This window comes from Lichenostomus cassidix, chromosome 3 (genome assembly GCF_008360975.1).
Source record: "Lichenostomus cassidix isolate B80296 chromosome 3, HeHo_3.0, whole genome shotgun sequence".
NCBI classification, from domain to species: Eukaryota; Metazoa; Chordata; class Aves; order Passeriformes; family Meliphagidae; genus Lichenostomus; species Lichenostomus cassidix.
Genome location: NC_139483.1, coordinates 9,962,723 through 9,987,255, shown reverse-complemented (window position 1 = coordinate 9,987,255; position 24,533 = coordinate 9,962,723). Strand labels below are relative to the sequence as shown.

Sequence of the window (24,533 nt, the reverse complement as noted above, 5' to 3'; positions counted from 1 at the left end):
GCCACTGCTGATCACTTTAATTACTAGGACTAAGGAGGATAAAATTAAAAGTAGCACCATTGAAGCAGTGGAAGAAAGCTTGCCGAGATGTCAGTGAACTGTGAAATATAAAAATTGCATACCAATACATTTTTATAGGAGGGAAACAAGGAATTACATTACTTATTCTTGAAGAGTTTGTCCTTAAATAGTGAAGTTTTCCTCACTGTGCTTCTGCATGGCAGATCTTTAAACCATTACAAAATAGTTGGGGGGAAAACAACAAAGAAAACTGTAATGTCTCTTTGGCATGTCAGGTTCATGTCAGAGGGTGAAAGATTTTACTGAGTTTTCTTTTCAACTGTGCAGGAAAAAAAAAAATCCCTGTATGTGTGTTTGCTTGGTCCTTTTTTGGTGCAGTGTTTCTCTTCTCTTCATGTGTCCTGGCTTTTTTAATATCTTTGTTCATGCCTCCATACCTCTCCCCAGTGCTTTCCTTTCCAAATTCTAGCTTGATACGCTGTTTAACAATTCTCCTGTACCTCAAAACTTAATCTATCTACTTTTTCGGCTCTCAGTTTCATTCCTCCTTCCACCAGTGTTTCTTCTGCCAGGCTCAGTAACAGCGGGTTCAAATACCTGAATTGAATTTAAGCAAGAACTAGGCTGGTTTTTCCCTTATCCGCTGGTGATGATTGGCTTAATCAGCACAAACACAAGCCACCATAATCTGTGTTTGCTTGGAGATCCCCGGGATGTTAATGACTATGCTAATAATTCAGGATACAAGTTCTCTTTCGGGAGGAGGGGAGGAAAGGAGAAGGAAGAAATCAGCCAGCTCAGTTTTGGGCATTTTTGTCACAAACACGTAACTGGGCCTATTTTAAATTACATGTGCTGAAGTAGATTAAATTGTTTGACGTTAAACCACATGGGAATCTTAATTTTGTACATTCGTTCTTAAAAGTCATTTAAATTAAGCCCACAAGTTCCTATATCCAAGGAATTAAGAATATTAGAGATTTGAGCAGTTTTATTTCGAGTGAAATTCAATGTAATTAATGTTCCCAAATACTGTGGGTCGAAATAAAACCGTTTGCTGTGTCAGTTGGCTGGCTAGAAATTAAATTAAATTGATCTATTATAGTGCATAGGAGGAGGTGGGGGGGAGGCTTTCCAGTTGTCTTTCCAATGTGTACTTTACCAAATAAATTTTTGATAGAACTGTTACTCTGTGCCTTCTGGGAAGTTAAAGGGTGAGAAAGCAAACAAAGCCCCTGTGCCATCCCGCTGCCTCGCAGGGCCCAGGCAGGATTGTCTTTCCAGGGGAGGACATTAGGAGAAAAGTAAATCAAGGCAATCTGATAGGGAATGGGGACTCTGTCACTCAGAGGCGAGATATTGTGCTGTGTCCATATACTTTGTTTACTGTAGGGTTTTATGAGTTGTAACCTGCCCATGCAAGCTGTTAATGAGGCTAAATCTTTCTGCTTGAGGATTGAATTACAGCACACCTCTGGGCTAATGGTTATAAACAGAAAGTCCCATTAGGGCTGCATTCTGATTCAATCATTTGCATTTTTTCTATTGTGCCGAGAACAATGCTGAGTAAATAGCTACAAACAAACAATTTACATGGAAATGGATAAAATGTACCTAATTAGTATTTTGCGCTTGTTTTATTAATGATTGCTTAAACTAAATAGCACTTAGCAACAGCTCTCACCAGCCTCTGCAGGTGTGGGATGCTCAAGTTTCTGGGTTGGTGGGAAGGCTGCCAGGATGGCTCTCCAAAATTAGGCAGTTTGTTATATTCCACTTAGTTCAGGTCAACAGCCTGTACCTGGGATTTATCCAGGTCATTATGTCAATAATACAAACATATTGGCAGATTAAGCCAAGCACTGACTTTGTTGCACTTAGGAGCATTTCTATATTGAGGGGAGGGGAAAAGCAGTCCTAACTTTGCAAAAATCCTATGTTTAAGGTGAAAACTGAAAGGATTTGCCTTATGGAACCTGTGGAGTCTTATAGATATATTTTAACACATCTTTTTATGAAGGCTTTTTGTCATGGTGGGTTAGTCTTTTGCAAAATTTCATGCTGCAGAACTTTGTTTGTAACTGAAATATTATCATTCTTCTTAGTTACGAGCTTTAGTGGGACAGCACTGTCTGGCATGGTTCCAATATGATTCCTTTAATTAGTGACCAAAGCCCCACTAGCAGGATGTTTTAAAGGGATCCAAAGTCTTTTCTGCTGTGAGACCATCTATTGTTCTTTCGGTAATTTTCATTAGTTGTTTTTTTTTTTAAAGAAAAGTATCCATTGAAGTCAAAGAACATGCCTCAGATTTGATGCCACTTTACACTTTGAAGTCAGCTTGGTGCTTGGAGTAACCAAGAGCAACATCTGGCCTCTCTGTTCAGTTCTGTGAGAGAATACTACTCAAATGAGTAATTCAATTTAGTATAACCATTTTATAGCCATGGTAAAACTTCACTCAAATCACTCATTGGGTGTGATTACTTTGAGACTAAAGTGTCTGCAAATTTTCATCAAGGTGTTTTTATAGAACATCATTTATAAAAGCTTTACATTGCAAATCATCAGGTTTCTAATGCTGTAATAATTTGGAGAATGCTTGAAAAAAAAATAATCTGACGCATGGATGTCTTTAAAAATTGTGGTGTGACACCCAACTGATATCGAGCGTCCTATTTATAATGTGGGCCAAGCACCATGCTGTAAACCAGTTCCTATCATGATGATCAGATTGAGAATGAAATTGCATTTCTGTCAATTACTGAGTTGGCAACTGTTCAATATATCTTAGCAGCAAGATGAAGAGCGGCGTCGGCAGCTGAGAGAGAGAGCTCGTCAGCTAATAGCAGAAGCTCGATCTGGAGTGAAGATGTCAGAACTTCCCAGCTACCCTGAAATGGCTGCAGAAAAGTTGAAAGAAAGGTCAAAGGCATCTGGAGGTGAGCTGAGGAACCTTGTATCTTATTCCTATGGCAACCTAGAAACCAGAGACCTTTTTGGGTATCACTTTTATTCACACTTCAAAACGTTGTTGTTCATCAGGTGAACGTGTCAAAAGACCTAGCTGTAGATGCGTTTCCTAAATCAGTGTTGTGTGGCTTAATTTCCAACAGTTAAAAGAAAAGCATATGTGTAATTGAAAGAAAAAGATGTTCTGTGAACAAGTAGCTCATGTTGGCCCGTTGTTTACAGATTTCTCATTACCCACAGTTTAGAATTTCATGGTTGTTGGTTCTGTTCAATATATATTTTTATATAGGAGCACGGACAATATTTTGGGGAAAAATGACATTTGAAATATTTAAGAAATGTTATTTTGTATTAAATGTGTTCAAAAGAACAGAATTTTAAAGGTGGCCTGTGAGAGGTGTGGGCAACAACCTTTTGATTTTAAACAGCAGTCTTTTGACAGACCACTTGCATGTACAGGTTTTGAGTTGTAATATTGCTATAATATTATTAAACTGACTTTGAAATACCATTAAAATTCATATACCTGCCAGTGCTCTGAGCTGGAGTAATGTAGTGTCACTCAAACTCAAAGGGGTGCTGAGCACACGTTTCAGTGCAGGCTTCTTGCTCTTTTAATGTCTTAAGGGAAATAGTGTTTCTCAAACTAACTTGTAATTGGAAGCCAAAGTGGAAGGAAAATCCAGCTTGATACTCACAATTCATGTAGATTCAACAAAAATATTTATTTCTTCTCTACTACATGTATTTTGTATGCATAAATATTTGAATACAGTTGTACTGCATCCTAAGCCCTACACTTCTGTTGCATTTAACACCAAAGAGAAAGTGAGTTGTACATCTCCCTTTGGGTCTTGTCTTCAGTTTGCTCTCTTTGCCCAGTAAACCAGGCTTGCCAACATAACTCTCCTTTGTGATAAATAGAGAAATTATATCCTTGATAGCAGTGAGACAGTCTGAGCCAAATGACACAGGACTTGGGTATTGCATACACTGTGGTCTTCCTCATTCCTCTTCACACTTTATGACTCCTCATCCTACATTATTTCATTACTTCCTCCTCACTGTGTCATCATGCCTGCACATAGCTGTTCCTGCCATACCTTCCCTCAAAGTCAGGTCTTTGGTTGTATCCTGAGTGTTCAGATGGATAGCAGGGACCCTGTTTTGTTGCAGTGACTCACTTGTAGTGTTGCTAAATATCCCAGTGTGCTGCTTTCTGGGATGTGTTCTTGCTGTTCAGATTTTCCTCTGCGTTTTGCCATTGCTCTTCCTGCCCTTCATTCCATTTGTAAACAGTCTCAGAGGTAGCTGTGCATATGTCTTAAAAGAAATATGTATTTATAAAGGGAGATTGTGGCTGCACCCAGAGAGTTTAGTGTTATTAAAAGAGCAGACAGTATCAGAACTGATGACAACTCGTTTATAAAGTTATCACCACTCTACCTATTGGGTTTTATCCAGTGTAACAATCTCACAGCCTTCTACTTCTGCATTGATTTGTACTTCCTACTTTGATTTTCCTTTGTTCGTATGGTAGTTTGGCCAGTCTATTGGAACTTCTCTTGGACTTCAAGTTTTCATTCCCTGTCTTGTTTTATCCCTCTTTGCTCTTTTCATGTCAATGTACATTTAGTAGTGTTTCTTTCAACTTCCTCCTTCAAGAAGCTTTCCTTGTGGCACATCTTCCACATAATTCTGCCACATCACTGGTAATGTCAGGTGCCACACCAAATCTCCACTCCAGTGGAGAAAAAAATGCAATAGATCTATGAAATGGCACCAACACTTGACAAACCAAATGAATTGGAATTATTTCTGGGTTTAGTCTTTTTCATTTTTTAATTTTCACAAAAAATTGGGATTTAATAGACAGTTTCCTTATTACAACTGGACTCTGAATGTTTTCCCTAACTGCATTCAGGTTTTTATTGTGTAAAGTCCTGTATGCACAGAACACAACAAGATTGCAAGACAATCTTATTTAGGATCTCTTGTCCATTATACATCATTAATCTCTTCTTCTGCATTGTTTGCAATTACTTTTTTATTTGCAAAAAGGGAATGTACCAAATAATTTTACTCTCAGTGCAATTGTTTCAGAAAAAAGTGAGTTTTCAGCACTGGGATTCTGGAGTTCTTAAAGACTAACTTCTTCCTCACAACTGTTGGTAAAAAATGTGATCTCTTTCATTGTTTCTATATGCTCATTAAGATTTTCGTGCTTTGGCAGTGGTGCAATATTCTCTGTTAAAAGGCTTTATTTAATCATGGTCTGAAAAACTCAAATGCCTATGGCAAGTTGAAACTTTCCTGGATAAGCAGCATCCCTAGCTATGAAATCCAGTCTTTTTCATAGGTTATTTGGCATGTGAGACAGAAAATACTTCTTCCTGCCAACTGCCAGAGGGTTTGGGATGGCAGCTTCAAATTTATTAGATGTCCTACTAGCTTGAGGCTGATAAGAGGATGCCTTGAGATGGATCCAGGGACAGCATCAAGATAGAGATCCAAATATCCTCCCTTTTCCTAGCAGTAGCAGGACAAAGGAATTGACATATTATCTAGGAATTGTCCCTGTGCAGTGGAACACCGGTCTGCCCTTCTGGGATTTGGTGCTGTGTTTTCTTTACTCTCTGGCACATCTCCATCCTTTATTGGAGATGGCATCTGTGTGAGGAAGTGGCTCTGACCTGGGGGTGGTGAGGACAGGGTGTGTTCAAGGTTTCACTTCTGAGGCAATGATTTTTAGGGAATGTATGTAGTGGCACAGCCTTACTAATCATGCTTAGTCTCCAGCTAATGAAACAAGTGTTAGGTCCTCAATATTTTTAGGAGGCAGTATTTCTATCTGTTGGGAGTTACTGCTGTAATTTCTTGTCCTGGCATCAGATTTCTTGTACACAGAACCAGTATTTCAACTCTGCAATTCTTCCATTTCCCACCTTCACTGCCTTTTATTGCTGTACAGAGGCTCCTGTCGCATCCTGTAGCCTTAAAGCGAGCTCTGCACCTGAAAGTAAATGAGCTAAATATCTCAACATCCACAAGCCTGAAGGACTTCCCAGAGACATCTTCCCTGAAGAGCAAGTACAGTTTCTGTAACTCCAATGGCAGCTTCTGCCAGTAACGTGATCCAGCCCCCATCAATGCTTTTGCTTCACTATGAAAATGGTTCCTGTTTAATTTAAGCTAGAAATTGGTGCAGTCAGCTGCATCTCCTTCACATGTGGGCAAGCTTCAACCAAGTTAAGAGAGTATCAGTTTAACCACAACTTAGGCCTGACCTTAATCTGAATAGTAAAGCATAAGAGCTATAAAATGCCTCTGGGTCCTTTTCTACCGTTTCAGCATTTCCATGTGGCTCCAAAAGATACTTATTTCTCTCTCTCCAGTCCAGACTGGAGTCCATGCTGTGTAGGTAATGGTCAGTGCTGTTAGTTTTGACCCAATCCTTTGTCTTTCATTCTGTCCATTCCTTCATGACATAGTAAAGCTTTGCTGTCTTTCTAGGACTCAAATTTAAATACTTTTCAAGGAAGCAGCTCTTCAGTCCTTTTCTAAATGTCTGCCCTGGTTCTAGACCAAGTGCTTTAAGTTTTTCACACTAGCAATTTGTTCTTTTCATAAACGATATCTGTTATCTCTTCGTCATGTTGTTCCTTTTATCATTTATAATTGCAAAATCTTGTTGTAACATGCTCCCTAAACACATTTCCCTTTTAATACACTGGAAGAACACTGAACTGGAAAAAACCCTAGACTAGTTTAAATCAAGGAATCTAGATTTTTAAAGATATGGGAAAAAATCTGAAATTACTTCAAATTACTGCTTTTAATTGATTTTTTTTAATAAAGTGTAAATGTCCTGATAATCATATTCAGTGAAAGTCTGCCAACTTTAAATTAAATACTAGGTCAGGTCATTATCTGATACTAGAAACTGGTGTCTTCCACATTCCCATCTCTTTTGTTTCCTAAAATGGTGGTGTCAAAGGCACTGCCTCTGATCTCATCTTGCCTATATTAAATTAAAGAAAATCAAATAATCTAATATAAGCATTCCCTTAGTATGCAGGAGTCTTAAACCCTGTCATCTTGTTTGGATTGTTTTGACACGTGCAGCATCTGGTGGGGTGACTGGTAGCTGTGAGCTGACCTTGTGAGCTGACTCCTTTGGGTGATTGCAAAAGTCACTGCCTGCTTCTAGGCTCCAGGTGGATTTGATTTCCCTTTGCCATGACAGTGTCCCTGTTTCTTCTCTTCTGCCTCTTCCAAATGCCCACAGTAGCCCAGTCATGCTTTCAATGTGTCCCTGTGAGCTCCAGGATGTATTTGAGAGTGCTATGGCCTGAGTGCCACTGAATTTCTCCAGCACCATCATGAAGGATTTATAATGGTGTGCAAAGTCCAGCTCCTCATCACAAACAGTAGAGCAGCTTTGAAGGAAAATCAAAACCATCAGAATTACGCTTGTTGCTGCTTTACCACTCTCTGTTTTCTCTTCAGTCCGCTTTTTACCCCTTTTTATAATTTTTTTCCACTTCATGAAGATCACGCTGTGCCCTTCTACTTTGTTCACTTGCCTCTGCACTTCTGAAACAACAGGAGTCCAGATCCCAGGATCACTGTGGAGTTTTAGTGGGAACAGAAAGGGTGTGGCAGAAAGGAGTGTTTCTGCCCACCCACTTCCACACCTGAAGCATAATCTGTCAGGTCCCAGGTCTGGTCGCAGATCCTGGACTGGCTGGAAAGAGATGTTTTTCTCTATCACTCTGACTCAATCTGGGACAGTTTGGAAGAAAGGTGAGTCTTCCAGAGACTAAGGAGGACTCGTGGAGGGGAGCCAAGGGAAGTCGTGGTGCTCAGCTGAGACACAGGGGTCCTGCTTCACAGGCTGCTGCTCCATCACACTCACAACTGATGCTGGATAAGACACTGAAATGGGAACTTCTTTGCTCCTGTCTGTTGCAGCAAGAACCTTACCCTGTCTGTGGAAGATGTTGATTAGTTACAGGGGTATTGAGGGAGCAGCTGGTTAGAAAAGAGTAGTAGATATAAAAAAGTTAACAAGCTCCTAAAATGGGAATTCTAGGTGCTGTGGAGATAAAGGGATAAAGAAAAAATACAATGGTACGACCTTTGTGACAGCAGTGTGGGCCTAAAGTGCAATGTTCAGGTCTGGGAGTGAGGGTGAGTTTGTTTCCAAGACACGTGATGAGTGATCAGCACCAATCCTGTCTAAACTTCTGGTATTCAGTATTATGGCATCTTGATACTATATTTAGGGTCTTTTTTGTTTATATAGTGTTTGAATGTACCCATGTCCTGTACTTATAATTTGTATCTTTTTCCTATCTTAGATATTTTAAAGTTCCTTGAGTTACTGTATGTCTTGCTTTTTCAGACACACTTCAGCCTACTGTTTTTTATCATTTTTACATACATGCATGTATACATAGGAAAAAAATGTTTGAGTAAGTCTGAACAAGTGTAGATAGCATTGATAAGAGATTTAAAAATGAGTAAATACAATGCATCTATTTACTTTGAAAGTACTAACCTAGCTTTCATAGACTTTCATTTCATTATATGTATGTATTGAAAATGTGAGTCAGGATTTTTCTGGGATCTGCTTCACAATTCAGAACTTGCTATGTGATCTTCCTCAGGTTACTTACTCTTTCTGTGCCATAATTTACCTACATCATCATCATAATTGTAATTATTATAATCTCCTACTTCATAAAACATTATGGGGCTCATTTATGAGTGATATTCATAAGCTGCTCTGAGAAACTTGGTAGAAAGATCCCGTAAAAAATATAATTACAATTATTATTTTATTTAAAATGTATGTAGCTTACAAACAATGCTGATGAAAAGTAGTGCAGTAAAGCATTTTTAACTTATTCATCAATGATTTGGATGAGGGGGCAGATGCTCCTCAGCGAGCTCACAGGTGACACCAAGCTGGAAGCAGTGGCTGATAGCCCAGAGAGCTGTGAGCCCTTCAGAGGGACCTCAGCAGGCTGGAGAGATGGGCAGGGAAGAACCTCCTGGAATTCAGCCAGGCAAATGCAGGGTCTGCAGCTGGGGAGGAACAACCCCAGGCACCAGCACAGGCTGGGGACAAACCTGCTGGGAAGGAGCTCTGGGGAGAAGGACCTGGGGGTGCTGGTGGACAACAAGCTGTCCATGGGCCAGCAGTGCCCTGGGGGAACATTCCCAGTGGTATCCTGGGCTGCATCAGGAACTGCATTGCCAGCAGGTCAGGGAGGTGATCCTGCCTCTCCACTCAGCCCTGGTGAGGCACAGCTGAGTGCTGTGTTCAGTTCTGGGCTCCTCAGGACAAGAGAGACAAGGAACTCCTGGAGCAGGTCCAGCAGAGGGTGACAAAGATGATGAAGGGACTGGAGCACCTCCCTTCTGAGGAGAGGCTGAGGGAGCTGGGGCTGTCCAGCCTGGAGAAGAGACACTGAGAGGAGCCCTCATCAGTGTCTGTCAGTGTCTGCAGGGAGGCTCAGAGGATGGAGCAGGCTCTGCTCCATGGGGCTGGGCAGTGGGACAAGAGGCAACGGGCAAACTGAGGCACAGGAAGCTCCAGCTGAACATGAGGCAGAGGTTCCTTACTGTGCAGTGCCTGAGCACTGGCACAGATTGCCCAGAGAGGCTGTGGAGTCATCTTCATTGGGAATATTCAAGAACCATCCAGATACAATCTTGTGCCAGTGCTCTGGGATGAGCCTGCCTGAGCAGGGAGATTGGACTAGATGACCCATAGTGGTCCCTTCCAGCCTGACCCATCATGTGGTTTTGGGAAAGCAGCAATTCATGAGTGTGCTCTCACTGCACCTGACACAGGTGATGTTCCAGGTGGTAGCTTTCCTTGTACCAGAAGGAGACTTTAACACCTAAGCAAGGTACAGTGATCACTGCTCTGGGATTTACTGTACAAAGGGAAGAGTAGCAAGTCTCAGCAAGCTGGGAACTCAGTACCTGGAGCCTTTCTCAGGAGACAGCAGCTCAAGGTCCTTCTGCTGCCCAGACCCATCTGAACCTGACACATGGCAGCTTTGGCACCCATTCTGCAATGTGGACAACTGAGAGCCTGTGGGAAACCATAAGTGGACAGAGTGGAGTCTCCTTCCAGACTTGTTTAATTATTTCCATTTTTATCATAACTCAGCTTGTCCTCTAAAGCATTCATTTTTTTTTGAGTGATGTGTTGCATGTACATACGAAAATACTAACCTTAATGCTGTGTGTTCCTACAGATGAGGATGATGATGATGATAATATTGAGATAGATACTAATGAGGAGGCTCCTGAATGCTCTGTTACTGGAGGTGGAGATGAACTTACTAACCTAGAAAATGACCTTGATTCAACGGGTAATTTAAATAATGGCTATTTTGTGTATTTTGCATGACTAACACTCCATCATCATATAAGTACTGATGTACTGCTTGTCTGTCAGCTTTATTCCCTTGTGCCTTTTCAGGTCTTTTAAACCCTAATGTTTAATATCCTGCATTCATGTTTAGTTGAAATTTAAAATCAACGAAATCACTATTTCCAGCAATGTCAGATTTAAATGTCTCCAATGTCAGCTTTAAATGTCTCTTGCTCATTTGATGGGGAAATGGACCCCAGGGCACATTGGTAAAGCAGAGCCACCTGAAAGCACCCTGCCTGGATTGTGCCAGGTAGGCAGAGGGGTGAGCAATGCCATGGGTGAGTTCAGCTGCCACTCTAGACTGCCATCCTGGCCCATGTGCTGAGGGAGGAGGAGCAAATGTGTCCTTGTGTGTTTGTATAGATTTGGTGTCTCTGTGGTTCCTTCCTGAGGACCAGTTCTTGTGTTTACACCTTGTTGCCCCAGTGGGGGCATGGAGGTATAAATATGAACAGAGTAGTCCTATTTACTTACTTATAACAGTGTTCAAATAATAGGGGTTCTATTAACACATTAAGTCACAGGAGTGGTATTCCTGCCTTTCAAAAATCTTCAAACCAAACTGGAGTTTAGGTGATAAATGTGGTGCTAAATGCGTTGGAATCTTTCAAGGGAGATGCTTATTTTGAAAGGAGCTGGATCTTCAAAGTTATGCAAAAAGAACTTCCCACCCATAAGAGGCTCCTCTGCTTGCAGAGAGCTCCTGAAGGAGTTTGTTCTCTGCACAAGTCTGCCTGTTCCAGTCAGCCCTGAGGAGTGCCTGGGGTCTCTGTTCATGGTGGGCTTCTCTGCCAGAGCCTTTCTGCTCACTGCAAGGTAGCTGCAGCCTGGAGTAGCTTGATCAGCACAGGACTGTGCATTGAAACAGGCAGTACAAGAGGGAGCATCTTCAGCATCCTCTGGCTTGGTTCTGCCCATGCCAGCTGGACCCAAATGTGTAGTCCATAGTATGTTGAGTCAGAACTTAATTTAGTGTTTGTTCTTTGTAAATTGAACCAGCAGTGATGGGTATATAGCGCTTTCTAGTCTTGCTTGCATGCAAAAGATTTGATTCATGTCCTTCGGTTTTTTCTATTTAAAGGTTTCCAGACACATAGGAAAATATATTTAGTGTTTCCAGCATTTGACTTTAGCTTACTTAAAGCAAAATCCTGTCAAATCATTTCCCAATAAAAATGGGTTAATTTTAGGAGGAATAGAAAATGAGTAAGTGAATATTCCTGTCACATTGCCCCAGTGACTTACCAGCATTTATTTCTGTGGACCCTTTTTCCTGAGAGGTACCTTTTCAGGGATACAAACCCACTGCCCAATGCTCCATGTGGACCAAGGGGAGATGTTCTGAAAGAAACGTGAGACATCATTTTGCAGTTCAGTCTGCACAGTAGCCAAAGGTACAGCCAAGTAAGAAAGAGGGTGGGCAGTAATACAGAAAGCAGTTCAATGCTGTGATAGAAATCAGGGTACTCCGATTTTGGTGTAAATCTGCCAATTCACACCAAGTTCTAATGAGCACTGAATCTCCTGGGAACACCTAAAAGTACAACTGTAAGGGACTTTTCACTTTTGGGGTCATTATGGACCATCATAATTAGTCCCCTGCAGAATAATAGTCCCTCCCATTGCTCTCAAAAAGAGAAAACTTTATTTTTCCCGTTTCTTGGTTTTAAATATCGCTTCTGTCTGTATTTGTCAGTACTTCTAAATGTTGTGAACCTCTTATATCATAGTTATTACACAGTGTTTATGTATAAACCCACGAGAATCTGCATGTACTTACATGTGGGCCTCAATTAAGGACACCCTGGCTGGGTGTGCCAGAGGAAAGGGAAACTATCCTTCTTCATAATCCAACCCAGCCCATCACTGCTGGAGACAGGCAGCATTTGACTGCCAGCATGCCAAAAATGTTTTGGCTAATATGAATTGGAGCTCCTGGAGGTGTGTTACAAACTCATACAGTCAACATTCACATACAGAACAAGCGTTACTGGGAGGTAAAATTCTCAACTGCTATTTATTTGGGCTCTGATCCAAGTTGCTAAAATTGATGAAAAAAATCTGGGGGCTTCAGCAGACTTCAAATCTGTCCCTTTGATGCAGTTCTGAAGCATTTTATGACTCCCAGTTTCAACATATTCTATAAGTGATAGTAAATTATTACTAGAAAGTCATCTTTTTTGGTACTTAAATTCTATGAGAAGCTATGCCAAGAAGCCTTAGGATGAATTAGTAGTTTATAAACTTGAGGGCTTATCAGTATGTAAATTATATGATATATTGTTGGGTGTCATCTTTAAATAAATGGCTTTCTCAGTGTGTTTTTAAACCAAAATATAGGTATGTACCCATTGGGAGTAACTTTAAACATTATCTACTTTCTGTGTTTTTCATCTGCTGTCTGCAAGCATGTTTACTTGTTCAGCTGAGTGTCATGTATGTTTTCCAAGAAAAATTCTATGTATATTACAGAAACCTGCACCAATCCCAATCACAAGAACAGTTCCTTCTAGTATTGTTTCTTTTTTAGTTTGAAATGATAGCAAAGTGAAGGAAATTTACCTTTTAAATTGCTACATTGTTGTAGCGAGTCTGCATTGAAATGCATCTCACTCTGTTGTATGTGGTATTTGCATATTTAGCAGAACAAAACAGTAAGTTGGTGGATTTGAAGCTGAAGAAGCTCCTAGAAGCTCAGCCACAGGTGGCAAATTCACTCTCCAGTGCTGCTCAGAAAACTGTAACAGATAGCTCAGAGCAAGACATTAAGGTAAGTTTTGCTTAATGCTTTTGTTTTGGTACCTCTGTGTTACTATCAAGGGTCTGTATTTTGCGAGAAGGAAAATAATTTCTTACCAAATCCTTCAGCCAGAAACACAGAAAATCTTCATGGCAGTGCAGTTACATGATTTGCAATGCACTGGGTTTTTTCCTGTTGATTGATCAACACATTTTCCTTTTTTTTTTTTTTTTTTTTAATCTTGATGCTTGTTGTTGGCAGAACACTAACAGATAGATGTAAGAAGCTCTCTCAATTCTGCCTGCTCAGGTTGTTACTGGTATCAGAAATGCAGCACGGGCTCCATCCTGCTGCTGGTGCAATCAGCAGCCAGACTACCTGACTTGAATGGGAGTGGGGTTGGACTCTCAGAGATTTGCTTCCCTCCCAGTTCTGGTCCTCTGTTTTTCCTATGTTAAAACTAAGCTGTGGTACACTTTAAAGGCTTACATACTTTGGGTACTCGATGAGTGCTTCTGAGAAAAACAGACATGAGTATGTGGTGTATGTGGGCACTTTGCCTGTTCTTAATGTTCACCACTTCAGCATAAAGTGCCCACCAATCAATTTTCCATTTCATTTTCTTAATTAGACCCCTTGTGCTCTTGCTATTCTATTTTTTAAAAATAGTCCCTGTATGTCATTAATATCCCCATGGCTCTGGGGCACTTCCAGTTGGGTATAACTTTTCACCCACCTGCAGTCTGTGGGGAGAGCACTGCTGACTGAAAGGATTTCCTTCCCCAGATACAGAGATGCTTTGAAGTCCCAAAACAATGACTTTCATTGCTTTTCCCTTACACTGTCGGTTCCTATAAATTGGTGATGAAAGTGTGTGGCAGCAGCAGAGGACTTTCGGTCTCTATCTTTGAACAAAAGGAAGCCTGGATCAAGTCTGATTTTTGCGTTCAATTTAGCTTTCTGCAGTGGATTTAATGCAAAATGAAGCTGGCCCAAGAATAATACAATGGATTGAAAAGGCTAACTGAATTAGTGGGCTTAGAGGAATACATTTGTAAAGTGGCAGAAGTCCCCAGTCATAAAAAGGTTTCTTAAAATGGGATTTACTAGCTAATCACACTGATATTTTAGCATGTTGCCAGGCCTAAAAAATTAGTCATGTTTGTTTATTTTGGTAAAGACTCTGGTTTAGGCTGTCAGATGGTTATTGTGCTAATAGCAGGAAACCACCTTTTATTTAACCAGAATCATAACCACCTGATTAGAGCAGCTGAAAAGTCATCCAGGGGTATAAGCAATACTTGTTTAAGCTTAATTCTGTGAAATGACACACAGGCTGCCTCTTAGGGTAATTTGGTATCACCAAACCTGACCAAAAAATGGTATTTCTCTTTATAAAAAGCATTTGTGAAGGACTTGATCCTTTTTAAGGTACTCCCACAAAAAGGTGCAACTTAACAGTTTATCTCCGCGTGCGTCTTTTCTAAGGAAGAGTTGAAAGGCGGCGTTATAAGGAATATATGGTGTCCATCTGTTCTCATGGAGCTCTTGGCATTGAGGTGGATTTGTTTTTTAATAAAATGCAGTTTACAGGTTTCTAAATGAGGCATTCTGTGTTTGTGGAAAAGGATAAACTGTTACCTTCCCTTGGGGATTGTGTATCCCCGGCCTCCTTGAGGCGAGAGAATAGGCCGTTGGAGAACTCCCTCATTACCGATTGTCTCAATGCAGAGGAAGGGCAAAGTCTTGGTAGCTTTTGATAACCAGTTTCAGCATTCAGCAGGCTTAGCTATTAGTCATGCATCTTAGCCTTTCCCTATTTACTTTCAAAACACTTAATAAAAATAATAAAAGATTAGGTATAAAATGAAATATTTGTTTGGTACACAGCACCTCGGTATCTGCAGCTTCCACACACCACGGTGGTTCAGTCTTCTGGGATATTTCGTGTTGATAGAATCATTTGAATTTGTTACCAGTATTAACATAGGAAGCCCTGGAAAAGATAATTGTAGTTTCCTTAGCTGTAAAGGGCTTACTTACAAATCTGGCTTTGGAAAGTTATAGCTGATGAAATGCAGTTCAGTGGGGTAGCATTATAATCCTACCTTTTAGACTTCATCCAGCATTAGTGGTTTATCTCAATGGGCATAAAATTAGAAACTAGTTCTTCTTGTCATACAAGTCTATGGGACTAGGGAAAACGACAGATTTCTGTACCGGGCAGGGAGAGAGGCTAAAGGCAACATGCTTTAAAACGATACAGATCGTGTTCAGGGGCAGAGACGCCGCGACTTGGCAGCAGCACATGCAGGGCTTGGCACAGCAAAGGTGCAAAGGAGCGATTTTTTGTTTAAAATCGGCATTGCTGGCAAATGCTGGTCACAATGAAGAGGTCTGGCTGGTAAAGAAGTAGAGACTTGTGCAGGAGGGTGCCCACAGAGCAAAAAGCCAGTTGTTGCCATCACGTATTAAACAAAAAAACAAAAAAAAAAAAAAAGGAAAAGTTAATGACTCTTCTACTTTTTTCCCCGCTGCTGATACTTTCATCCAATATAAACCGCAGCCTGAGTTGTGAAATCCACTCTGTAAAAGCTGTGTCCTGTCCCCTCACAAAAAACGTACCTTTCAAATTAATGTCTTCCCGCTTGTAAACAAAAGAAACTGTTGTGTGTCTGGTTTTTTTCCCCAGCAGAATGGAACAGAGGAACATCGTGCTGAGCGATCACAAAAAGCACCAGAACGGTTTAGAAATCCCGTTGTGTTCGGCAAGGACTCGACCGTCAGGAAAACTCAGCTCCAGTCTTTCAGTCAATACGTGGAGAGCAGACCAGGTAGGAGAAAATATAAAACCTGTTTTCCCATCTTATGATTTAATAATATTTAACAATAAATATATGAAAACCCGATAATGTAAGTCCACATTTCAATACATAAATATCAAGCTTTATAATAATTTTACATGTCTTTTCCCTTTTTTCAAGAGATGAAAAGGCAGAGATCAATACAGGAAGATACAAAGAGAGGAAATGAGGAGAAGGCTGCGATAGCTGAGACTCAGAGGAAGCCATCAGAAGATGAAGTGCTTAATGTATATTAATTTTTTGTCTGGTTTCATGATTGCTGATAATTCCAAACTGTATGTGGAAATAGTGCCTTTATTTGTTAAAATGAGATGTTAGGGTTTTTTAGATGTCAATCTCCAGTGCATTCAAAGCAGAGTGAGAGGGGTGCACTGTTGAATTAGTCTGCAGTGTGGTGATAATTGTCAGATAAAAAAAATGAATTTTTCAGAGTTCCACAGCCCCAGCTTCCTTGAGACATTTCCATCAGGGCACTTCCCATAAAGAGATTCCAGTATTGATCTACCGGGAGGATTTTAATTATTACAATAGCAGATACCGCAGAGCTGCAGTTAGAGGGAAGAGTCACATGAGACCTGCTAGAATTTCTCAGCCAACCCATTTTGTTGGCTTGGGTTAATGGGTGTTCAACCTTTCCATTATCCAGATCAGCCGTGAATTACTAGCTGAATGATGTTTGCATTAATATAATATATATGGTAATTTCTTCACTTAATTAACGGGGAGGTTCAGCTCAGTAGGGGTATGGGCTGATCATGTGTAAAATTGATTTGTGAGGGAAATATTTGATAGACCGCGGGGAGAAAGCTGGTTTTGATGGACAGCTGCGGGACAGAAGCAGGAAGAACCAAGTTTTAACCTGAATTTTTTTTTTTTTGTCTGAAAGCACAACACAGCCTTTGAGGGTGGTTTGTTTGTTGCTCTCCACAGTTTATCTGAACACATTTGTCGTTTTTGCTGAGGCAATCTAGAGCTGAGTAGCAATTTTGTACCGCTGTCATATCTCCACCAAAACATCGAACTTTTTACGAGCTGGAGTTATTTTTAGCCCAGTTGTACTTTTGCAGAGCTGAAAAGGTCTGGCACAGTGAGTTCACATTATATATGCAGATGATACACATGAACTCTTGGGATATTACAGCCTGACACAGCATTTCTTTTCATCTTCTAACAGCAATTGTTAACAATTATGCATGCTGACATTAGGGAAGTTTTCATACTATTTTCAATTAATTATAGTTGATGAAAGGCAATACATTGCACATCACTTAAACTCCCCAGACTGATTTTTTTTCTTTCTTCAGGGTCTGCTCTCAGGGAGTTTTGGTTTTTTGTTGCTGCTTTTCTGGCTATACAACAGGTAGAAAAGGGTTTTCCATTAGGGATGATACCGTTGGCTATTGTGTAGGAAGTGAGGGATCAAATTAATGGGGGAATAATGTCCTTAAATTTGGATACCCCAAATTTCAAAGTTCTGTGCTCATTAGTGGTCCTGGGAGCTCAGCCATGCTGTTAGTTTTCACTTTGAACATGTCTTTATTTGAAATAATATGCTGATGTGTTTATTATGCCTGTTGCCTGAATATGAAGCTGAATCGATTATTTCAGACACATTTACAGAAAAACAGTTGAGAACATTTAGTGAAAGTATCTGAGACCCTAATGCAGCAACAAGTTAGCCTCTAGTAGGGGAATAAGCCTCATTAAAAAAGCCTGCATATTTTTCTGTTTCTAAAGGACAGTGATTTTTGTTGCATCCTTTACAGAGTGTTGATGAAACATGAAATAATTCTGTCAGGATTTTGGTTTTCCATATTTGAAGCATTCACCAAGGCTCTGGGTCAGGTGGAGAGAAGTGCATGGAGGAGAGAAGTGCATGGAAGGTTACTTGGAAGGAGTAACATGTTTCTCCTAACTTAAGCAAAAATATACTTCAGGAATGACGTTTCAGCATTCTATACAGCCGCAACATTGTGTGAAAGTTATTGAGCCACACGAGAATAACTTGGAGGTGCTGAATACCCTTGCTTGGTCTCCTTCAAGGCAGCCAAACGGCTTTGGAAACACTTGGAGATCTGTGTGGTAATCTGCCAGGCAGTGCTGAGGAGTTACAGGGTACAAGAGGTAAACTTGGATTGTTAGTGTTCCCACAGCTTTTTTTGTAAGGTTCAGTGGGATTTATCAACTGGGCTGCCTCCTGGCCAGGTGTGATCAGCACAGAGGCAGGACAGCTCGAGTTAGTCCCTGTGCACCTGAGTGCCTGCCCAGGCACTTGTCACACTTTCCAGGATAAGAGTCTCAGTTAATAAGTGGTGTTTTTACGGATCACCATGGAGCAGGTCAGTTTTTTCAGTCAGAGAAACCCAGAGGGGCAGGATGGCCCAGATTGGGGGTCTTCAGTGCTGCAGTTGCCTCAGAGGAGCCAACCAAGCCAGGGATCTTGTTTCAGGTTTAGTTTTATTCTTCAAAGCCCACATTTTAATTGTCATTAGAGACTCTTGTGCAAGTTCTTCTAGCCAATGAAGTTAACATTTTAAAATTGAATCAGACCTGAATAGAGTAGAAACGGCAGGTTAAATAGTGCTTTATTTGGATTACCTTGCTTTTCATGGCGCTTTGTTACAGCAGCTTTTATGTACTTAGAAATAAATTAGAGGAATTTCAAAATTACTGCCAGCTAGTAAAAACCTGCAAAATCAAATGTTCCTTAAAGAAAAAACCAGGATATTTTAATAAACAAATAAGGACATTTGGCAAAATTGTAAAGTTTATGAAATGTGTTAGCTTTTTGGTAGTGAGCATGATATTTGGTTGTTTAGGTAAGTGCCTTACTAAGTGTTTGTGGAAAGGAAAAATGCAACTTACAAGTGATGTTTTTTCTTCTTGTTTGTTCTCTTTAACAGAAAGGGTTCAAAGACACCAGTCAGTATGTTGTAGGAGAATTGGCAGCACTAGAGAATGAGCAAAAGCAAATTGACACCCGTGCCGCGCTGGTGGAGAAGCGCCTTCGCTATCTCATGGACACAGGTACGGTGCCCAATTACACTGTAAACAGTTTTGGCAAATTGAGCGTTCACAAACTCTTATAGAGTTTTGGAAGTGTGAATCTTTGAAGCCTGAATGTTCAGCAAAACTGCCTTGAAAATAAAAAGGCTGCGATTTGCAGCCACCTCTCTGGGCCCTGGTGATAAGAGTGCCTTCATGGGAAGTGATAACTTGCCCTGATACCGTGTGAGCCAGCACTATTGAACAGTGTGCTCATCCATGCAGAGTTGGAATACACATCTGTGCCTCATTGATATGCCACTGCTTAAAAAAAAAGAAAAAAAAAAAAGTAAGATCTTCACTGTTCTACTGATTCAGTGGGAAAAAAATTTGGCCAGCTAAAGCCATGTACTGCATGAAACAGTACAGTACGTGGAGGAAGGCTCCATTGACTAGATCACTGAAATTTAAGAATACTATCTGGTTACTGATGCTCCCCCGATTATTTTATTTGTTTATTTTCAGGAGGATGGGCTTTAAAAGTCTGTAATACTTGGTGTTGTAGGTGCCATTGAAAGGATTAAAATATATGGGTTATTGTTTGCTAAAAGCATAATGGTTGTGGCTTCAACCATGAACTTTAGATGGGTATTAAGTGCTGGTGGTCATCAGAGATGGAGAAGTTAAACCACATCAGTTGAAAACAAAAGGTGTTTTGATATTTCAAAAACTAATAATATTGTAGGTCCAAAAAGAGTTCTTCCTGTCCAGGGGAAAAAAAGTTAGTTGGTCCAGGTTACTTTGTGGATCAATTGTCTTTGTAAGTTATGTGGATGTCTGATGTTATAAACTAGAAGTCTGTCTTTAACTGAAATAGCAGGTTTTAAAGTAAATTTGAATCCAGTGTTATGCTTTGAAATACAGATGAATTGACTTTAGTTAAAGTTCAATACTTTGAAATGAGCCTGCCACTTGTATCCAAATATTAGGGTGTTCTTTTTGATGTATTTCTCATGTGCTGAGGTTGTTTGACTTTTTAAACTAATTTTACAAAAACATGCAATTCATAAACTATTTCCATGCTGAATGGATGCTTGTTTAGTAGGACTTTTACCTCGTCATCTTTTGAAATACTTTTTCAAATGCATTACATCTTGGTCTTTAGTTATTTAGCTAGAAAAAAATGTGTATATGTTATCCTGCACTTTATTCTGTACTTTTTTTTTTTATTTGTGAAATTTTGTTCTGCACAAGAAAGCCTCTACAATATTTTGCAAATCTTATACATACTCCAAATACCGCCTGTAGATACATGTGGAGTCATCAGCAGAGCACTTGGGGATTTTAAAAATTGTAATAACCATGTTATTATTTTATTTATGTCATTTAGTGAATTTTAAAAGTGATTTCTTATTGATTTTAATTTCTTGTGTTTTGAAGTATGACGGAAGTTGCTGTAGTCTTTCTATCAGATCCATGATGAGGGGTTTTTTTTTAAGTATCCTGCATAAAATAGCAAGTCCAGCACACAGCTGGAGAGTAAAAGTGTAGCTTGGAGGTTTCTAACTGGAATACTGATAAATATCCATCACTTCTTGTATTGGGGAGAAGGGGACAAGTGGTGCAGTCATAATTAAAAAAAACTACTTTTATTTTTAACATTTCCTGAGCATTCAGTATTTAACTTAAAGCAAATGATTTGACAAGTCCTTGGTTAACATCCTACTTATGTTCTCTGCCTAAAAATTCAATTTAGGAGAAAACATGTGAAAACATGTTTTTAATATAGCCTTGATAGCAATGATTCTCAAACTTCTCCAACTGTGGTTCACATCTTACCAGAGAGCCTTCAGAAGATCTGCTGTATCTCATCTCATTAGTGGCTCCCTTCATCAGGATAGCACTTGGTTTTCTTCCATGCCTCTCTTCAGGAAATAATTCCTCATGCAGACAAATCAGGAGCTTGTGCCCACATCTGAGTCCCAGCTTCTTCTGTCAGAGTCTGGGCAGCTTCACCTCAGTGTCTGACTGAGAGAGGGATCTGGAAACAAAAATGATGAGTCAACACCATATGACCTGCCAGCTTGCCACAGACCACCAAGTGCTCTGTAAAGCCAAGTCTGAAGGAAGAAAGTAACCACAGCATGGTAGCTAGAAAAGCCCTGAAGGGCTGTTGATGATGATCTCGGGGTTTTGCAAATACTCCCTTAGGTGTTGGTACATACCAGAAAGATGAGAAACGTGAGATGCTGCCAGCTCTCAGAGTTGTTCTGAAAAGTCTTTTGATATTTGTTTTTTGTGAAAATGCAGGCTTTAGGAACAAGGAAGCCAGTTGGGTGTGTGTAGCCAAAATTTCCTGAAAACTCAACATGAAGGACAAGAGCCACAAATGAATTGGTTTAATAACTAACACTCCTTTTTAATCACATCTTTCTTAATTTTGTTGTGCTTGGGGTTGTAATACTGGAGAACCTCAGGCAATTAAAGGTCTCTGCTGACCTTCCTCCCCAGCAGTTGAAGCAGGGTGAGATGTTGGTGCATTTGTGTCAGGAAGGGCTTACACTGAATGATCCTAACAACTGTTTGCAGGGTGATAGTCCCCATCAGTGTGGGAGCACATTTGGTATTGCGATTTTCAGCATTGTTTCTATGTGTGCCAGAATCATACCAGATAAATTAAATAACTAAAAGACTCCCATCTTGACTCAGTCATTTGCCTTGAAATGAAATTCAAGAAGGCGGCAAAGCATGGTCTGCTCAACACTGTTGTGTCTGCTGGGGACTAGACCATCTTTTCCTTCTCCACTGTGCTTGGCCTGGTTCTTTGTTAGACTTACTAGGAAGAAAGCACTCTCTCTTCCTTCTCATCCTTCTCCAGCACAGAACTGGGGGTGTTTTTTTCCAGTGGGGAGACTCTTTGCCACCTGGCAACTCTTCATCCTTACGAGTTTGAGAGTCCTTTTTGTTTCTTAGCCAGGAGGGATTTTTTCAGGCTGCAGCATGAGCATGTGTTCTGTATCATCATACATTCATTTCACAGGGAAAGACTTCTGTCTTCTCTTCCCATGTATCAAAACATTTGCTTTAATGTTCCACCTGTCTTAGTGGGAATTTCTTTACTATGGGCTAGTGATAAGACCAGAAAGATATAGTAACTAACCCTTGGCACTGCAGACTTTGATAAATGTGAAAGAAATCATATGGTTTCACTGAAAGACAAGCAACTATTTATAAATAATAGATGTTCTTGGTTACATGACACTCATGGCACTGCTTGGCTTTGTTAGGCATTTCACTTAACATTTTAGAGAAAGTTTCTAACACTTAGGATTGCAAATAAAAGGTTGAAAATGCCACCCTGGCTTTTCTAGGGTGCAGTGGCTGTGGGTGGTTGTGAGAAGTGGATCCTGGAGAGTCTCAATGCCCCACTCCCTTTCTGGTATGAGCCAGGAGGAGAGAAGTCCCTGACACAAATGCTCTCCAGCCCATCCCCTAGGATGCAGCCTGGGTTGCAGAGGTATCCATTCCACTACTGCCTTGCATTAGGAAAATGGCATCTGATGGAAATGGGGCTGTAGGAAGAGAGCCTAGGTCCTTGTCTGCACATGCACTGCCATTTTCCTGCTCTGCTAGGGAGCCTTTTTGGCTGGGGAAGACAAGTTTCTGGCTTTTGGCCAGAAGGGAGCTGATACTTTAAAAGTTCGTCAGCTAGGCACAGAGTTTGGAACTGGCTGAAGCTTTGCATTTCCGGTGCCAGCTGCTCATGATTTGACTAGCAACACTTTCCTAAGATGTGTGAAAAAATAAAAGTTATTAAAATTCCTGGGTTGCTGATTTCCATTTGAATCTGGATAGTCACACATTTATTAAAATCCAGTAATTTATGTCAGTGGTGGTGTAACCTCAGTCCTTGGTCTTTGCACTTGTAATGAAAATGTAACCTCACCTTGTTCCAGTGCAGTGTGGTTGTTGCTCCATTGCAAAGCTGTGAGGAGAATCAGTGCTTCAGTGCTCTGATCTCCCCAGAATAACCTGATGGCTGTCAGGATATAGCTAAGAGTTTATAGGAGGGATTTTGCAACATCCACCCTAGGAAGCACAACATCACAAAAAACTTGGTGGGTGCATGTTTTTAGAGAAAAGGCAGCCCCGTGGTTCAAGTAAGAGAAACGAGCTGGATGATGGAGTGAAAAAAACCATGATCTAATATCATTGATTTTTCTTCTTCCTCTGTTAAAATGGCTTGAAACTAAACTATGACAGAGGTAGGATTATCTTGCTTTCCTCAGGATTGTACTTACCCATGTTGTGCCTAACCTGTTATGGGTAAAATAGTTCTGTCTCTACTTCTGTCAGTGTCTTTCTCCATTGCAAATTCTTCTGTCTTTGTATTTTAAGGTGTCCATCATCTTGATATCCAAATGCCAATTAAAATGCAGAATTATCACATAGCACAATTAAAATAAAAGTCAAAGAATCCTGGTTTACAAATCTCTAATCTAAATTTATCTCTTTTTCAGTCACTGTTTCTTCACTAATTGCAAAAACAAGCATTTGAAAAAAAAATTGTAGCTATCAGATATTTTGTTATCTGACCACAGGGTATGAAGTGTTTTTAATTGTTTTTCTGATTAACTTCAGGCTCCCAAATTCAAGTAGAAGCATATTTGTGTTTTCCATGTGAGATTCTGTACCTTACTAATGGATGAGTATGTTTGTGGTACTGTACAAGGATTAATGAAATTAAAAAAAACCCTCTGCTGCTGCTGATTGACCACTGATGGTAAATGTAATTGAATTAGCAGTGCACTAAAATAAATGTAGACAAAATAAATATAGACAAGAAAATCTGGTGAAAGCTTCTGTAATGTTTTAGATTAATAGGCATACAGAATTCTTCACATTTTTTATTACGTTGTCCCTAGATGAATTCAAAGTAATTGGGGTGGTTAATTTTATTTACACAGAGCCGTTCACAGCGCATTAAATAATAGAGATAATTGAACAAGAATTGTCAAGTGTGTACTGATATCAGACATATTACAGAAGGGAATGTGCATAAAACTTCATTTCTATGCAGCCATTGTTTATGGTAATTAAGTACACAGATTTATCCCTTGGTTGCCTTCCAAGCTTATGGCAACTGCTATTGTTGTGCTCCATTAATATGTAATCAGGAAATAGTTTAATTTTCTAATCTGCAGTTTGAGAATTCACTTTCTAACAACTCTTAATTACTGCATTGCCCTAATGATGCTCATGGTTAGGAAAACTGAACCAATAAACTCCATGGAAGAAGCCAGAGGGGATTATACTTCCAGAGGTGGTGCTTACTTAATAAACTTGTTATGCCTTCACCAGAGGGAGCTCAGTGTCCTTCAAAAGCAACTAATTTTATATTTCAGAGTTGTACATACCCACGGTGCGAAGAGTTAACGCGCGGCGGGCGGTGGGGGTGGCTGCAAACGTGATTCACTAGAGAACCAGATAA

At 40.2% G+C, this 24,533-nt stretch overlaps 1 protein-coding gene across 12 annotated transcripts in view; it reads left to right on the top strand.

The window, feature by feature from the left end:
* The window catches only part of EHBP1 (EH domain binding protein 1), a 200,855-nt gene that overhangs the window by 145,533 nt on the left and 30,789 nt on the right, over positions 1–24,533 (top strand). For 2 of the 12 annotated variants that reach the window (XM_085054355.1, XM_085054357.1), the window contains 6 exons: positions 2,816–2,963; positions 10,272–10,388; positions 13,099–13,223; positions 15,889–16,027; positions 16,178–16,284; positions 18,961–19,084. In XM_085054355.1, coding sequence (XP_084910481.1) covers positions 2,816–2,963; positions 10,272–10,388; positions 13,099–13,223; positions 15,889–16,027; positions 16,178–16,284; positions 18,961–19,084 — 760 coding nt within the window. Of the gene's footprint in view, positions 1–2,815; positions 2,964–10,271; positions 10,389–13,095; positions 13,224–15,885; positions 16,028–16,177; positions 16,285–18,960; positions 19,085–24,533 lie in introns of all 12 variants that reach the window. The other 10 variants (XM_085054351.1, XM_085054356.1, XM_085054362.1 and 7 more) reach the window with 8 other exon arrangements.